At 37.6% G+C, this 19,001-nt stretch overlaps 2 protein-coding genes across 3 annotated transcripts in view; one reads left to right on the top strand and one right to left on the bottom strand.

Moving 5' to 3' along the window:
* Nucleotides 1-8,856, top strand: part of LOC139744207 (serine/threonine-protein kinase TBK1-like) — a 50,336-nt gene extending 41,480 nt beyond the window's left edge. For both annotated transcript variants that reach the window (XM_071654657.1, XM_071654658.1), the window contains 3 exons: nt 1,769-1,915; nt 2,851-2,999; nt 3,918-8,856. In XM_071654657.1, coding sequence (XP_071510758.1) covers nt 1,769-1,915; nt 2,851-2,999; nt 3,918-4,020 — 399 coding nt within the window. In that variant the 3' untranslated portion in view covers nt 4,021-8,856. The remainder of the gene's footprint in view (nt 1-1,768; nt 1,916-2,850; nt 3,000-3,917) is intronic.
* Nucleotides 8,857-12,480: 3,624 nt separating this feature from the next.
* Nucleotides 12,481-19,001, bottom strand: part of LOC139744206 (probable E3 ubiquitin-protein ligase makorin-1) — a 28,084-nt gene continuing 21,563 nt past the window's right edge. The window contains exon 7 of the mRNA XM_071654656.1: nt 12,481-18,793. Within this exon, the coding sequence (XP_071510757.1) occupies nt 18,061-18,793 (733 nt within the window). The 3' untranslated portion in view covers nt 12,481-18,060. The remainder of the gene's footprint in view (nt 18,794-19,001) is intronic.

Here is a 19,001-nt window from a genome sequence, read left to right as displayed (position 1 = left end):
AGAACCCCATTGACCGATTTTCACCAAACTTGGCAGGTAGCATCCCTAGGGGTATAGTATCTCAATTTGTTCAAGTGGGCACCATACCCCACCTGGGGGCCCCAGAGGGGCCCTAACCCCTCAAAATTAAGGAATCTTAAAAAATCTTCTTCTTTAGAACCAGAAGTGATAGAGCTAAGTTAATACTATGAATTAGTACGTTATGACTGTAGTTTCAAGTTTGTTCATGGGGGAATCAGGGGTGCCCCCCTTGGGACCCAGGGGAGGGGGGTGGGGAGTGGTCCTAATGGGGCCCAAATTGTACATTTTCATCTTTTTCTTGAAAATGCCATTATGAATTTTCACCAAAGTTGGCAGGTAACATCCCTAGGGGGAAAGAATCTCATTCCCATCAAATGGGTACCATGCCCTACCTGGGGGCCCCAGGGGGCCTAGATTTGGACCGAAATTGTAAATTTTCATCTTTTTCTTGAAAATTCTATCACTAATTTTCACCAAACTTGGCAGGTAGCATCCCTAGGGAGATAGAATCTCCATTCCATCAAATGGGCACCATCCCCCACCTGGGGGGCCCCAGGGGTCCCCCCCCCCCCCTCCTGTAAGGAATCTTTACAGATTTTCTGTAGAACTGGAAGTGATTGAGCTAAGTTAATACAATGAGTCAGTATATTGATGACTGTTGTTTCAAGTTTGTTCATGGGAGAATCGGGGTGCCCTCCCCCCCCCCCCCCCCCCCACCCCCTTGGGACCCAAGGAAGCGGGATGGGATGGGGGTGTCCAAATGCAGGCCTAGATTTTCATCTTCTTGCTGAAAACAACATAATGGATTTTCACCAAACTTGTCAAGTAGTATTCCCATCGGGATAAGATCTCAAAGTGTTTGAATAGGCACCATGCTTTCCTTGGGGGCCCCAGGGGGTCCAAACCTCCTAAATTAATGAATATTCAATAATATTTTTCTCTAGTTCTAATCAAAAGTGATAGGGCTTTAAGTCTTTTTTCCCAAGCTGCATAATCCAACATTCTATAAAGTACAGTGTACTTGGCAGGTATTTTTACCAGTGTGATGGAATATGTAAATGGACACCATGCCCCCATTCTCAAAGCTACCCCCACCATAAGTTTCCAATGTTCTCAGGTAAGAGTCTGCAAGAATGCATGGAAGGTGAACTTGCGATACTCAGGTGAGTGCGTGACCCCCGGGTCTCTTGTTTTTTTAGAGAGTTTTATGTATCCGTTTATTCCGTGTTGCATAAACAGATTAAAGGCGCATAGTCCCTTAGGGTGCGAGGGCGCTGTCGGATGATACTGCCGATCACCGTTAGCATGATATGAAGATTGCCGAAGTTAAGCTGTCATCAAGAGTAAAGCGCGTAGGTGTTGCTTGGTAACGTTACCTTCGTTGTCTTCTCTGTGCATCACACAGTCTTAGTGATGCCAGGAAGCGTGCTTATGTGCTTCTTAGTATGACATCACCAAAAAAGTTTGCGTAAGCTGTCATTCCCTCAGGCGAATTATGAGCCAAACTCTGATCGGACCACTGACTGCAGTGGATCAGACTTCTTCAGACTCAGTGAAATGGGTCAAAGCGTGAGCGCTAAAGAAGAGTCAATAGCTTAGACCTCTTTAGGAAACTTGTGCTGTGCGCCAGCATACACATTCGACTAAACCACTGGGACCATGTGCCTTTAAGCTCTGTCATTGCAGAGTCAAATTGCAGGGTGAGAGATACTAACCGTTTAGAGTCTGTTGTCTTGTCTGTATTCAGATTGAAGACGATCTACAAGCCTTGGTCATTCATCACTTTGGTGGGTCAGCAGGGGCCCAGGTGGCTGGGAGCTTTGGTCAGGGGCCACCCAAGGAGGTTTCAAATACAGCTGATGTTACCACCAGCACCACACCTAGCCTGGTTCAGGTAATGAGTTGGCCTTAATAGACAGAAACTGCTGGACGTGATCTTAGATATCTGTTATCATTTTCTAATCTTTTTTGGGTCTTTTCTCGATATGTATGTTATTCATCAAAGCTGAAATACAACTAACTTGCCTTGACTCTGTGATAATGAAATCTTGCTTAACCCCCCATATGCCAAGTGATGTTTGTGCCTGTGTCACATCCATATCAAACTCAACAGTAGTAAATTTTGGCAGAAGACTTACCAAATTTACAAGCAAGTAAAGCTTGGATACTAGGGGATTTGATTTCCGAGATAATAGAATAAGTCGTAAATACATTGTACATCAAGACCAGTTGGCATAATGCAATCCTTACGGGCTGATTGCATGAAAACATAGACACCACATTCTGCAGACACTACACTCTATCGAAAGCTAGTATGCATAAACTTAGCACTGAATGTAAATTTATATGGATGTGGCATGTTAAGTTAAGGTTTAATTCTTCATGTATCTGAATACATACCTTGGAGCTATTCTAGTAGCTTTCAGTGAATTCATTATAAAATTAACATTGGGGTTTAGACAACCTAATCATGTAGATAAATCCCTATGTCTGACAACAAGGCAATTTTCATACATTGGGTACCTGTAGGAGTTCAAACCAGGAATCCATGTTTGTTGACAGATAATCAGTAGACATGTCTAAGGGGATGTTGCAAGAAAGTTGCAATTGATTGCAAGTTACAATCGATCTATCTATTGCAAAGTTGCAATAGATATTTGCAATCAATCGCAACTCGACTTTCTTGCAACACCCACTTATAGTCACAATCAGTGATCTTCCATTGTGACATGTTACTTTTAATAAAAGAAATGAACTATCACCATGTTGAAATAGCCTGTGTCTTATCAATAATCTTCTTCCATTGCTATGTTGACTTCATCTGTGTAGAAGCCTGTCACCTCTGGCCAGCCTGCTCTTCCCCCACAGAGTGCTGCTAGCAATCAGGCCAGCCTCATGCTGTCAGTACAGCAGCTCATATCAGATCTCCCTTACAACAGTCTAGGCATGGTGCCAGTCCCTCGCCAAGTCAAACAGCTGTAAGTGAGATGAACTCTTTAGTGATCTGTGTATTTGGCCACGTGTGAGCCATGGGTACCCTTTCACTACTTTCACAGAATACTTGTCCATTTACCACTGACTGCTTTGTGCAAGTTGATCTTGAATGTACGAGTAAATTAATTTATTTCAATGTCTGATATCACGCACATACAAACACATAAGTATTCATACCCTCTCCAAAAATGCAAGAAGTTCCAAACATTATAGACATTTTCTATACCTTAGATACATTTTACTTAACTGAAAGTGTGTCATATGTATCATTTTACTGCTGTTTAACATTATAAAAGGAAATATAACCAAAACAAATGTCTATTCAGTCAGTACAGAAATATTGGTAGAACATTTGAAAATTAAGGAAAATTGGAAAATCCATTCAAAAGTTATGGTTTTGGTTAAATCCACATGCTATCATGCCAGATTGAGAAGACAGCAACAGTTTGAGATGACATGTTGGTAAAACAATGAAAAGAAAATATGAAGAGAATTACACAAAATGTAATTTTGTATGAAAAGTACAAAATGTACATATTTCCTCACCATATTGCTGGCATAATATTACATTGAAGGTTAAGTTTTTCCGTCTTGCCTTCTGAATGAGGAAAGTTGAGTGTTCTTTTATTATGCTAGAAAAATTAAAGTGTGCGAAAATATCTTTATATTTTCCTGACATTCTTCCCCTTATGTGACATTTTGGACTACTATAGCCTTCTTATCTAGTGACCGACTTATGGGTAACCAAAACCTCACATTTATTTTTCAGGTAAAAGCCTCTTCAAGTGTCATTTAAATTTGACCCAAATCATCAAAAAAAAACAAAAAAAAAAAACTGGTAAATCGACATCATTCAAGTTTGTGCACAAAATGTATCATCAGATATCGCATCATTTCCTTAGGCTGCAGCAGTATGAACACAGCTTGACCAACCTCAAACAACAGCTGGACATGGAGCCAGACATCTCCACAGCATTCAAGGCTGGAGCTCAGATTGGGACGTGAAGGAAGCCAACAGCTATTTTTGCTTTTTCTTCATCATCTCGAGCAGAATCTAGAGCAGAATTGAGGATAGATCAGCACTTCGGTTCAAATGGCCTTGGCAGTTAGAGTTTCCAAGCTTCTAACATCCATTTGTCTTGATGACATTACTGCACATGCAAGCAATCTGCCGGCATTTGTGAGATTTCATTTGCTTTTTGATCACAGAGATATCATATATTCTATTATTGATATTAAAATTATTAAAGAAATTTAAAAAGTCAGTAAAAAAAAAAAAGGGATTTTTGGAAAGTTGTGTTTACTGAGAATATTATGGATTTATTTTACTTACATAAAAAAGGTACAATTGAGCAGGTTGATAAAAAGAAAAGAAAGAAAATGGATTTTTGGAAAGGTGTATTAATACTGGGTATATTTTGGATTTATTTTGCCTTCATGAAAAAAAAAGTACAATGGAGAAGTTAATAAAAAAATTGAAACTCTAAATATTCAGATCGATGTTCAAATTGTTGCCGGCTAATTGGCAGTAGAATGTTATTATATCTTGGAAAACATTATCAGTGCTTGGCAAATATACAGTAGCTGCGAAGAAGTAACTGATAATGCGCTGGAAACTCGTTAGTATGTAATAATGTAACGTAGGTTTAAACTCGAGGCCAAATATGATCTCTGAGGGATCAGTTTCAGAAACACCAATATTTCAAGGATTCTTCAGGTGTCCCGGATGATAAAATCATGGCAGCATTGTGGACATTGTCCAGGTCAGCAAACACTGTCCAGCTCAATGAAAACGGTTTTTCTCTGTGGATGTGTTCCTGGACAGTGAATCGGATTCAGCTCCAACCTCTTTTTGCTCGGCCAGGTGAGAGAGGTTTGTGAGGAAAATCTGACCATCTGCGCCAAGGAGAGGTGTTGGAGATGGAGGATTTGAAACAGAAAGAGGATGTGATTCGAAACCATTTTCATTGATTTGGATGCAATTCATTGCTAGAATACCTGGTGACAGTGCTTGAGGCTCTCACACCTTTGCTTCAAGTTTCTGATGTGTGTTTGCATGCCATAACAAAAAAAAAAAAAAATGTTCGCTTCTCCTGCAAAGATATGTGGATTCAGCACTCCCACTGACACAGACATCTGTGTGCTGTCATAGTGGAAGATATTTTTGATCTAGAGAAGTGAAGAAACCATGATCCTCGTCCAAGGCGAGATTCTTAGGAGGTCTTTTACAGTGACATGAACAAACTGAATGACATACAGAACCTATATTGATGTGTTCTTCACTGGACGGATGTGATGTTGCCTTGTGCTATTGTGTTGTGGTGATGAAGCTGAGACTCTTATCCAGTTTTCTCCAAAGGGATCATCACTATTGCCACTATACCTATTCTATTCAATATTCTAGCTTCTTACATCGTTCCTGAGAGAACAAAATAATCACAGTGTTCTTCTTACATCGTTCCTGAGAGAACAAAATAATCACAGTGTTCTTCTTACATCGTTCCTGAGAGAACAAAATAATCACAGTGTTCTTCTTACATCGTTCCTGAGAGAACAAAATAATCACAGTGGTCGAAGTTACATTGCCTTGGCATCACCAGCCCACTTCAGAAATGTGTTAATTACCACAGTGTCATATTTGTATACCTGCATATGCTACTAGCAGTTTATACTCGAGGATGAACGATGGTTGCAAAAAAAAAAAAAAAATGACTGTGTATCCAAATCAACTACTCACCGCTGTATGTGTGTAATCATCAATCGGGGAGCATCCAAGTCTCATGCCAGAGTGGTTCTGTAACTGTAACTAGCTGTTCCTTCTTTGGAGGCATAAATGAAGAAACACCCTGCTTTGTGTTTCCAGGGGTCCAATTTAGCTCACTAGGTGTAGTGGAAGATACCTATTATACTTAGGGAAATTATACAATATATTATGTGCATCTCCTCTTGTCATAATATACTATGTCCACTGCAGTGCCAGCAATAATCTAGCAGCTTTCTGTCTAACCAGATAGTATTGTGTGATACCTGCTTAGTCTAACTGTGACACATTTGATAAACTGATGCCCCACTGGAAAAATATCTTTATTCTGAATGGACAAATTATCCTTTTGGAATTCATATGTAGTATAACTCCCAATTCCAACATAACTTCCGGTTCCAGTTTATCTGACGTAAAAAATTCCAAGTCAGAGAGAGAAAAAATCTAAACATTGTGTAGAGAATAATGATATACTTGTGTTGAATGTGGGGGCGTCTGTTTGTTTGTTTGTATGTTTACTGTTCTTGCTGTGGTCAATGTTATCTAAAAATGAGTGTAGGTAGAGTGATGTGTCTTTGATTTGAAAAAGATTTTGTACACAAAGCATTTTCCTATCTGCATGAAAAAATCTCAGTCTGTGACTATTCTGCTTTAGAAATTCAAAATTTGTTGTATATTCTGTTTTGTTTTGTTCTTGCTTACAGTGCTTTGTTTTTGGTGGATCTTTAGGAGAATGCATTTACTTGTTTTAGTGACTTAGGCATATATCAGCTTGTAGTGTACTTGAGGTGTCACTATTTATATTATTATTATTATCATGGTATTATTATTATTGTTATTATTATAACCATTCTTATATAGTGGGTAATACCTTTGGCAAGTTCTCTATGCGCTTTAGATAGTCCCTTTCACTTGCTCTTCTGCAAGCGTTGTGTTAGAGTGCCTGTATGTTTTAAACTGTTAAAAAAATGTGAAATATGTGTACAGTTGTAATAACAATGCTTCATACCACTACTAGACTAGCTTTTAACAAAAATGACAGCTAAAGGAAGTTAGGGCTGGAACTAAAACAGCTATAGTAGTTAGAAATGTGAATGAGACCAGTATGCGTGTTAAAACAGATAATGGACTGCTCATCGTAATAATATGTGTCACTGTTTTTTGTGAATATTGCCCATGGACTGAAACCGGCCTTACAAATGGCTGCATTCCATCAATTTTGCAAATAGCCAATATAGCAAAGAGCCAATATTGTGAGTAAATAATATATCATCAGTCTCATTCAAACTGGTATTAATCCTATCACAGATAATTTCTGTGTATCTTTTTGTGTTAAGATCAAACTGTGATGAATATGATAGTGATTTCTATGAGATCCATTTTTTTTTTTTTTTTTTTTACAATTCAGGCAAAGGCCTCCAAAAAAGTTTAGTTTACATGTAGTCACTGTAAAATGCTCTTTACCTTACCATGTGATGGCATAGATAAGACAAGTTTTGCCATCTCATCAATAAGAAATTCAGTAAGATCGTAGTAAGAGAGCTGTGGTGATATTCTTGATAAAGAAATCAAGATGCAGTAGATAGCATTTTGCTTTAAAGTAGCAACATGCTCAAGCATGGGATATGGATGTTTGGCTGTTTCCTCTTTGCATACAAATTCTGATGTCAAAAGTTTTGTGAATCAACTGCAGTTTAATCTACTAGTAGATAGAACAACAATGTTTCGTGTAGAACATGATAGAGATATCTGTAAAAATGTTTGTTTTGTTGCTTGAAAAGTTTGTGATGTTTGGCAGTGAATAACCGTAATTATTATCTATTTATTGTTTATTATAGTGATCAGTGTATAGCTCTTGTATATAACATGTAATTATGGGAGAAAGTCCAGGGTCAGTTTGATTCTCATCATTTTGTTGATCAGTTTTTTTTTACATTAAAAAGTAACAAGCATGCTGACTTTTCTCAATAAAAAGAGTACAGATTTTATGATATACAATATATACTTTTTCTCATGAAGATACTAAATTGTTATAAACTGTGCACAGGTTGTGCATAAACTGAAATGCCTGAAGTTTGTTTTCTAAGAAGCTTGCACTGGCTGCAATTTTTCAAGTTGTATACCGTTTCAAATATTACTACTAGCTTTTGGATGTTCTTATTTGCTTCCTTCATGCTGTTTGAGCTGACTACTTCAAATCTACACACCAGAAAGGAACCTTCATTCAAAAAGCAAAGACTTATTTGTTACTTTGAAAAGAGAACCATTTTTTTTTTCTTTGTGGCAAAGGAACATATGCATAAAATGCCTCTACTTTATGGGATAATCTACCTCAGAATCTAGAATAAATTACCAACATCAATAAATTGCAATCTGCCTTTAAACGGCATCTTTTTACAATTTAAGCAAAAATTAAATTTGGTACTGTGGCAATTGCATTTTATGTTATGGCCTTTCCTTTTCTTGAGAGCATATGGAAATATACACTGTGTTATGTGCTATAGAAGCATTGTTCAGTATAATGATTATTATCAATATTTCCTTATTTACAGTGCTTGACTTTGGTGGATGCCATACTATGCCAGTGGATTAATATTTAGGGCAAGACTACTGGTATTAAAGGGATCGTATAGTTTTGGTTGAGACTTGTCTTAGGTTTCTAACATTTTTTGATGAGATGGGAAACCTTTCATGAAATATGAAAGAACATGTAATTCCAAGAGGAATTTAACATTTATTTGATGAAAATTGGTTTTGAAATGGCTGAGATATCCAAAACAGAGTGATCATGGTGAAAGGTGGGACCCACCTTTTATTTTGATCACTTTGATTTACTTTGTTTTTGGATGTCTCAGCAGTTCCATAACCGATTTTCATCTAATAAACTTTGAATTCCTCTTAGGATAGTATGGCCTGTACTATTTCATGAGTGGTTTCTTGGTATCTCGCAAAAACTTAAAAGCCCAATTCTCATCTCTACCAATACTATACTAACCCTTTAAAATTGTACAGAAGTAGCTATTGAATCAAATAGAGAACATTGATGTGATGCAGGGACTCCAACCCCAAGCACCTTCTGATCTGGAAAAACCCATATCAAACGGAGACTCCAACTTGATGTGCGCGAAGAGCACATCACGAGTGTGAAGTCCCTTGTGGTCTAGGGTTCTAGATGCTCTCTCGTGCTATCTATTGGCTTATTATTCAACATACAATGAAATTCAGTAACTGCAAAAATGGACTTTCGGCGGGAGAACTCCCGTCGAAAGCGGGAGAGTTGGAGTCTCTGGTCATGTCTCATGCACAGATAATTGGCAAGCAAAGGGAATGATGAATCTATCAACTTTGGGGTAGAGAGATTATCTTTAGTGGTGTTTTGATTCTTCGTTTGCATGCAGCTTAGCGCACCATAACCACACAATGTACCAGTAGCATACCCATACTATGTCTGTACCCATATGAAACCCTCACAGTGTATTTTAGTTTAACCCTAATCAGGCTGGGGGGGGGGGGGGCGGATTCCGCCCCCCCTCGACGTTTCGCGCAATATCTTCGCAGCGCGATAAGCTCCCGCCGCGATGTTTCATGACTTTTTTCTTTCAAGTATCGCGCAACTTTTGAGACCAAAATTGTTGCGCCCGCGCGTACCGTTTTGACGCGATGCCCGTTCGAAAAAAATTTGTCAACCCCAAAATTGCTCCAAAACGTGATTTTGTGTATACAAATCCAACGCAAATTGTGTTTTTTCAATTAATTCACATAAAAATTCATATCTTGACTTAGAATGGACGAAATTAATTTATTTTAGCATAATAAAGCTTCGAAAAATGTCTGTGACAAATTTTGGCCAAAAAACAAACAAAAACAAAAGGTCGAAAAACAATGAAATACATAAGAAATAAAAAAACAATCAAATACATAAGAGTTTAATTTCGATACAGATTTTTTTTTATCCTATGTCTCAGGAGAATGATACAAGAAACATTTTTAAAAAGAAATTAGCTTAATTAGAGCATTAATAAGTGATTTAGAGCCCAAAGCTGATTTTATGCATAAATTACAATAATTAATTAATTTAAAATATAAGAAAAATTTTTCGGAGAAAGCAACCATACATTTTGATAGTATACGTCGCGGGCGTCGCATGTGCCGATTTTCGGCGCGATCACGCATTCCATAGGCGAGATCTGAAGGGGGGGCGGAATCCGCCCCCCCCCCCCCAGATATAGCATAGCCAAAAAAGCCCAGCCTGATTAGGGTTAAGGGTTTTACAGATGTATAAAGATTTTTTTTCCCTGTAACATTAATTTCACATTCACCTCACCCCGGGAATACTTGGGACTAGTCTTCAGTGGGTTTTAAATAGTGTAATAGTTCTTTATTAAAGCTATATCAACTTGGTCCTAATTTACGTTCAGTATAAAAAAAATCAAAAAAAAAATCTCTGGAATGTGTGTGGAATCTAAGACATGATGAAAACGTTTTTCATAAACCAGTGCCAGCATAAATGGAATACATGTAATTCCAATTTTGTTTTTGATAATTGTTAATTATATCATTGTGTGATGAGATCTTGTATTCTTGATCATTCATACATTCACATCTATAGATTAACCTGTTGAGTGGTTTATGTCCACAGCCTTTCTTGACAAAGGCACAGAAATACAGTATTGAAACTTCTATTGAGAAAAAGAAGTACATGTACATGTACTAGTATTACATTAGATTGCATGCTAAGTACAGGAATGATCAGACAGAATTTACCTTGGCGCTTTATGGTTTCAAAAGCCACATGTTCCTCTTTCGTAAAATTGTTTGATTCAAACCATGATTGCTTTGCATCTTTATGGGAAATTTTCTTTAAGGACAATGATATTTGAACAGTGGCAGTGCAATAGAAGTAACAAGGTCAACTTTAAAGGAGACCTCTGGATGATTTTCAGATTTTACAATGAACAACCATGAAGTAGTTATACTATAACAGAGTTTCATGATTTATAATGACTAGGATGAAGAATAAGAATGTTTTCAAAATGTATAACAAATTGCAATGAACAAGGATAATGACATGGCAGCGTCACCGCAAGAGCGCATGAACTGGGGCTCAAGGAAGCAGAACAAACGAAGAAGGCATGCATAGATTGTACTAGGGTGAACTTGCAAGCTAGTAGTATTGTAATGGGAATTACACTGCTACATTTCTGAAATATGTGAGGCTCCTATGTCATCATCATTGTTCAGTCTAATTCGTTCAAGGTTTTTCAAAGTATTGTTCTCTACTCAAGGACCACAATAAATTCCACAAATCTACAAATGGAGCTGTCGATTTATGTACTACATGATGTGAAATTATGAAAATCATGTGGAATGCCCCTTTAAGAAAATCAATTACCAAGATTATCAACAGTGATTACAACAAAAAGTCAACTAAGAAAATGTCTCATTTGCATCTCAAAACAGTTATTGTAGACATCGTATTGAAATGGTTGAAGGAGTAATTTTTTTGCTGGTCACTTGTGTCATCTATACCTAATATTTTTTGTTTGTTTTTCAAAGACACTGGGCAAATAAAATGAGAGTAATGAAAATACAATGTATTCAAAACATACAAGACAAGTCACTCACTAACATAGCCATTCCTTTCAATCCATGGGATCAATACTAAAATGCACATGGGTGTTACAATAGTTTTTGATGTGTTTTTCTGTGCTTCAATGTGCCTGTACTTTCACTACTCTCTATATTGGCTTCACTCAAAGGGAAATTAAACCCCCAATGTATGTGTGGATTTAGTGAATACAGCAATATTAGTGGAACAATCCGTGAATTTGAGGAACATCAGACAATCCGTTCAAAAGTTATGAATTTAACAAGTTGTTATGCTGTCTGTCACTGGATGAGAAGACTACTACAGGTTTGCGACATCATTATGGAAAACTAGAGAATGTAGAAAGAAAATTTCACTTATGTTCACATAGCATAATGAAAGCACTTGACTTAATACCTCTCTCAGAAAGCAGGGGGAATATTACCCTTGTCAAATGTCAGTAACATGTCAAGGGAATGTGTACTTTTCCTCAAAATTGATTTTGTTGAATATTCTGTAGTACATGTATGTGTATTTTGTTTATACTGTCCTCCATATGTGATGCCACAAACAGTAGTAGTCTTTCAATCCAGCAACGCCAGCACCAAAACTTAAAAATTGATAAATTTTGAATGGATTGTCCCACTTTTCAAATTTCAGCTGATGTATTCCCCTATTAAAATATTACTGCATTCACTCACTCCACATATTGTATTTGGTGTGCATTCCGTTTTTAACAAGCACAGTGAAAAATCAGGTTACAATGAAGTAAAAATTCAGGCCGCAACAGTATCCACTGTTTTTTATTACTTGTTCGTTATAATGAAATTTTGATATAAAGAAAGAAAACTGCTGGTCCTGAGGACTTCTTTGTAACAGGGAGTCCACTGTATACTAGTACATGTATTCATCTTTCAAATCTCATGGATGTCACAGAAAGAAGCACACACTTGAAGAACATACTGCTTTCAATTGCAAACTAACTTTATTTCTAACATCCATTAGGGTAATTTCTTCATAAATCTACTTTTGTATAAGTTCAGGGTATCAAATGTACCATTTCAGTAACTAGAGACCACGGACACAAGCAAGTATGTCTGCTATGTGTCTGTGCTAATTCTACTTTTCCACCACCTATGATTAGGTGTACCTTGCAATTCTACATCTACTTGTGTTTAAATACATGAACATACAAATATCAATGTGCCACCATACTCGTGTAGCTACCTCTCCTGTTCAGTGGAAGGGCCCTGCTGACATGAAATAAACACAACGAGCATTCTAACCAGGCAGCTCTATCATACTCCAGAGAGGTAGGTTCATTGCAAATCACCTTGCTGTATGTTTCACAGTACAAGACAATGGCTTGCATGTCATACTTTGCAAGACATACATATTGTCATGCAACTTTGACTTGGCTTACTTGAAATAACTTTGTTAAAATGACTAAACCCTTCCTAGAGAAGAATTGCACAGCCAAAGAAATGTGTAAATTCAATGTGCAACTCAGTTCTTACACATACATGTATGTAAATAATGGCAGATGCCGTTCAAAGTAAGTTTCATCAAAATCTGTATTACCTAGACTACACAGTTTCTATGGTAATAGTGTTTTTTTTTTCTTTTGTGTTCTCAACAGAAATCTATCCTGAGGCAGTTTGTTAGTAAGGTTATCCAGATGACAGTAAGAAGCTACAGCTGTCATTGTCAAGGCAATTACATGGGACTCCTAAATAAGAGTACTCAAAAGTCACAAAGATGGAGAATGCAGCGTCTTGGCAGCGCTTGGTATATCATATCACAGTTGTCTATCAAAACACTGATACAAGCTTGCATTCTGCCTATTAAGGAAACTACACATACCCTGCAAGCCAGAGATAAACAAATCTCCAGAACAAACTCATTTCATCTAGAAATTTCTGCAAATATTTCTTTAAATTAGGAAATCTTGAAATTTCATAGTTGCCAATAGTGAGGAAAGACGCAAATTGGAACATTTATAGCCGATAGCTACTGCATAAAACACTATGCAGATTACTTCTCACAAGCAGACAGTTTTCAATATGTCAATAATCAGAAGTTGCAAAGAACACTGATCACAAATGTACAGACACATAAAGAAATCATTTCCTAGATCGAATTATCACACACAGCTATGTTAGACATTGGTCTGTTTAACGGAAGATTGACAAATGAGGTACTACCAATTTCAAACACACATTGCATCTCGACAATAGTCATTGTTCACTTACCAGCTTCAAGAGAGTTTGCTCATATTAGGGAAGATTTTGCTGTGCCAAGCAGTCATAACATTCAAATAAAAACTTACAACTCCTTCACCCCACACCTGACACTTGCTCAAGAAATAACATAATATGCAACCTTTGATTTCAGTTTGTTACACTACAGTGTACATGTGTGTGTATTTGTGTGTGTGTGTGTGTGTGTGTGTGTGTGTGTGTGTGTGTGTGTGTGTGTGTACATGTGTCTTTAATTAGGTATGGCCTAGCATCAAGTGCTTTGGAATAAAAATGTGCAAGAAACCTCTTCCTGGCAGAAGAGTGGTCATAACTATTCCATAATTTCACATACTGCCTATCACAAGTATCAATATCTTCGTCGTCGCTAATAGTTGCATACACATGACACTCTTACAATACATTTCATTCAGTGGCCAGTAATGCTTACTGCCATGTGCTGAATCAGTCCGACAATCTGCTTGAATTTCTAAAGCATGAAAATTGTAATATACATTTTGCACCAACGTCCACGTTAAGAACAAAAGTACCTTTGTTTATCAATAACGTTACTGCGATAATAATGGGATACGATTCATTTATCAAAAGTACAAAATTTACTTTGACAAAAGCTGATGTAAACAGTACAAAATATTTCCTACAGGTTTGTTTGAATAAATATCTCCACAGTATTATACCAACACAACACACACATCGAATGTATATCAAGCAATATAGTAATATCATAAATGATTTTCACATAATCAGAATACCAAATGAAAAAGGCAATGTCTGGCTATTAAAACAAAAAATGTAAGACACAGAAACATTTCACATTCTAAGGATAACACCATGTTTTCTGGGGGAATATATACATACAATACATGGTTTCTTGATTCTGTAAACGAGCATGGATATAGAGTCCGTCCTACACTTAGCTACCATCTCAAAGTTTAGGCAAGTTGGTATTCACATCTTGAATAAACATCTGCCACATAACATAATTCATGAGATATCATGTGACTAAATCGTTAAACATAAACTGCAGCATTGAGTCTGATAAACTGAATACACACATTTCTAGCAGAAATGAGCAAATTGTTGACTGTTGTGAGCTTTCTAATGGGACCACAGTTTGAGAAAAATGTGTGTTCCTTTCTTCATATGGTAAGTGATAACACATGTCTACACCAGTGATGATGACTCCTACATAAAGGTTACAATTCATATTCTGAAATGCACATAGGGTATGGTCAACTTATTCATGAAGTCATAGACCTAACATGAGCAACTGAAAGGTAAAATGTATACAATATCACTGTACAAAACACAGCGAACAGGAAGATGCTTTATAAATTATGCCATGAAATTTCCATTCCGTAGCAAATTAGTTTAGAACTTGTTATCAAGAAAGTGTAGCAAAGGAGAGAATGCTTCAAATCTGGAGAAAATATGGATGTGACAGAGTCAGATTGATAGGATTTCTGGCTATTTCCCCCCTTCAAAACAGCATCAAATCCATCAATTGTCAAAAGTAACATGACTTGAATGTAGTGATGCTCTCCTTAAATCCTAACACATTCTTCTATACATCCACGATGCAAACAGTTTCCTCAAAGTACTGTCATGAATCTGTACAACAGTGTTTCTATGACACTGTCTACCCTAATACTCTAGCACCCAGCTGGCATGGACAAGGTTTGTCTCAGTGTAAGTTGAGTCACTTTATGCACCTAAAGATTGTTTCAATTTCATTTTGAGTTGACCCGTCTACGGCATTGCTAAGCTCTTGACACTCTTTCTGAAGACCAGTGCTCTTTTCTAACATTACGAGGTGCGATTAATATCCAGTTCTATCATTAAGAACATCACTGTCACAGATATTTTTTTCTCTCTCTTCTCTTTATGGCTGGTCTTGGAGCCTCTGGAGCATGAGGCTGTCATTATCCATACGCATGATAAGGCAGCACGAGTTTCTCAACTTTCTGGATCTGTTGTCATCCCCTTGCTAAATTTCCAGTGTTTGAAAATGTTTAAGGGTTAAGACGTGTAACTACTCCACTATTTCTATCTTTGTGATGAAGGACTGATTAAAAAAAAAATAATAAATTGAAGTACAATCAATCTTGATAATGGAATGTACTCACAATATGCCAACATCCTATTCCAGCACCTGTGTGCTGAACAGTGACTTTATTCAGATTAGAGTGACATGAATTTCAGTTCTCTCATTGGACAATGACAGTATCTGCTGCATAAATGAAAGATGATCACAGATATTACCTTTACAATGTGAAATATGCAAACAGCAATATAATACAGATATTTAAAGGAACACAAATTGACTGACAGTGTAACTACAGCATCAAACAAATGGAATGAATCAATACTATTTGGTATGGTCAAAAGAAAAGCAATCACATATGTGCATACAACACGGAATTAGCAACAGACACATACACACAAATCATATCTCACCCCCACTTACACACTTTGAATCAAAATCAAAAGCTGAGGCATTAACACAAGATTATTGAGTGTTTCTCACTACAAAGTCGTGTCAGTCAATAAAATATTTTCAACCACAATGCTACTATATCAAAAGAGAAAAACGGAGAAAGAGATATTAAGTGTATTTTTCTTGGCACGTACAATATTGTGGAAATACTGGTCATCTTTCTTACCTGATGCATTAGCAGATGGGCACATGAAGAGTGATAAATGGTCAGCAGATTTATACAATACAAAGCTGCTTCACGCACATGTACTAAAGAATCCAATGTGCGTCGGAAAGAGACCTCTCTATACACAGATTTGCATGTTAGTCTGGAACATGTATCGATGCAAAGGTGTCACATGGACAAGAGATGATACATGTATAAAAACACAGGCACATTCTAATACATTGGTTTTAGAACCCAGAGTCACACAACCTATTTGTATGTCCATTCTCAGATGGCATGTATACAAAGTTAGAATAACAATGGAATCGGTGACATAGACATGTACAAATGTAAGCAAACGTTACTCTTGAAGCAAAAATATCTCTACTAATACTATCTTCTTGAATTTTTAATGGTGTTATCTATTGCTCTGTGGTTCTCTACACAGTATCTAGTTCTACAAGGAAATAAATAACATTTGCTTTGAAAAAATCTTGCAAGTGTAATCTACATGGTAAACCATTTCTATAATTTAATTGCTTTTCAAAATATAAAATAAGTCTTCATTTTCACTGTAATCAAAATAGAGATCTGTACTATTACTATATTGTATAACTTAGGATTCAAGAAAATTGAAGTGCTGTAACATACATCCACTTTATTTTTTCACAACTGTGATATATTTCTATAACTATCAATACGAAATCACATTTCTCGCTCTCTATTATGAGTACTGCATGAATCTACAGTAGTTCATGACTTTCCTGTTATTGAACAGATGTGAAAGTGAAACATTTTTTGGCAAGATCATAGAGTTGGTAACATCATATTCAGGCTCATACACAGTGAGACCATGAATAAGTAAAGACAACTTGGAAAAGTTGGCATACTGGCACTGCACATGACCAACAGTGATTACTTCTCTGGATTAATTTGGATATTTTTCCAGTGCACTCGTACAGCTACCACTCTCATTACTGGGCATGGTGCTGAATGCACTGCTCAATTGCACCAAACAATTCCATGCCATGGAACTGATGATAATTCCACAGCTGCTTTCACTTTTCTCATTTAAGTGAATGTCTAACGCATCAAAAACTGAAGAACAAATTGTCTCACCCCTTCCTCAACAGAAATGGCTTCCTTCCACCAACTGATGGGAACACAAAATCCCAACTGAATGGAGACTGTAAGGAGACATAACTGAACCAGTGTAAGGTCTGCTACAAACTGAAAGTGTTATGTCAGTGAGTGATGATGAATTCAATGCTCTTCACAAAGGCCCGCACGACTGTGCTTGTAGAGGAAAAACGACACTTTTGCTCCATGAACTCAACAGACAATCTTGTTTTCAAGTGAAACTAGATATTTGTAACTGCTGCATTAGAGCCTCGCAACACTTACTAACAGTGTAGGAGTACCAGAATGCTACACCCTCTTTATATTTTATATACACACATTGCAGTCAGATAATGTCTAGCACAAGAACACGTAATCCCTCTATATGCTACCACACAATGTAGCTATATAAAGCAGACAGATCAACTACACACATTCTAGGACCCTTCCAATATCAACACGTATTTTCTATTCCAATAACCACTGCAGACAGTGAGCATGCTGTGAATACACTCTCTGACCAGTTAACTGCCTTTCTCCGGATTACATCTCATCTTCAGCAATGATTAGTATGTTTTTTCTCGCTTGGTTGAATTTTCCTCTTCAGCTGGTTGGTGGGTAATGTAAAACCAGGTTTCTTTCTCTCCTGGTTAACTCTGAGGATCCCTCCCTAATTCATCACCAATCCACACAATCTGAATACTGGGAATCTTCCTCACTATACCCACACTCATCAGCTTGCACAGATTTGACCGTATCACCAGCGCCATCACATAACACTCCCCCCTCCTCTATGCAAATTCCACCCACAACTATCTCCTCCTCATCTTCCTCTTCCTCCTCCTCTACATCCTCCTCCTCCTCCTCCTCCACTTCTTGGTGTGCTTCCCTCTCCTCTCCTTCATCCTCTCCATCACCCTCTCCCCCATTCCCATCCTCATTCCCTTCTTCCCACTCATCATCAGCATCCACCTCTCCATCCTCATAGTGACCCTCCTCCAGTGGTCCAACATTCTCCTCCCCATCTCCAGATGTTGGGATGTCACCACTCCAGTCCGAGTCGAAGTCGTTCTCGCTGTCGCCGTCGGATCCCATGTACTGCAGGTAGTCAAGAAAGTCATCAGCCTCACTCAGCTCGCTGAAGTAATCCCATTCGTCATGCCAGAGGGATGACCCGAACAGGAAGAAGTCATCTTCATCACTTCCAAAGTCAAAGAGGCTGTTGCGTTGCTCGAAGAACTCCCAGAGGAGGTGGGGACGCAGTGTCTTGATCTTGTTGCTGGATGAGCGGCAGTGACGAATCTTAGAGCGGTCCTCCTTGGTGCCGTCTGGGAAAGCATGCAGATAGAAGCAGTCTGCCCCAAATGGACACTTTCCATTTCCCTGGTCAAAGTACTTGCATGGCTTGGAACTGAAGACCGAGGCAGAGATGTAAGATATACATTAAAATCCTTCTATCAAAATATTACCATTCGTACTGGACATAATATATTGATTCCTGCAAAAAAAAAGAGATGATAAATAAGACTGACACTTTCATTCATAATGTTTATTACATGGATTGTAAACATAACAACTGATTCCAAGCTGCAGATATCCCCACTGATCTGCAGATAGGG

Source organism: Diadema antillarum, unplaced genomic scaffold (genome assembly GCF_040938485.1).
Source record: "Diadema antillarum isolate AM-2024a unplaced genomic scaffold, OU_Dant_1.0 seq00001146_RagTag, whole genome shotgun sequence".
Taxonomy (NCBI): Eukaryota; Metazoa; Echinodermata; class Echinoidea; order Diadematoida; family Diadematidae; genus Diadema; species Diadema antillarum.
The sequence above is the reverse complement of the archived record's forward strand: the minus strand, read 5'-3'. Positions and strand labels throughout refer to the sequence as shown.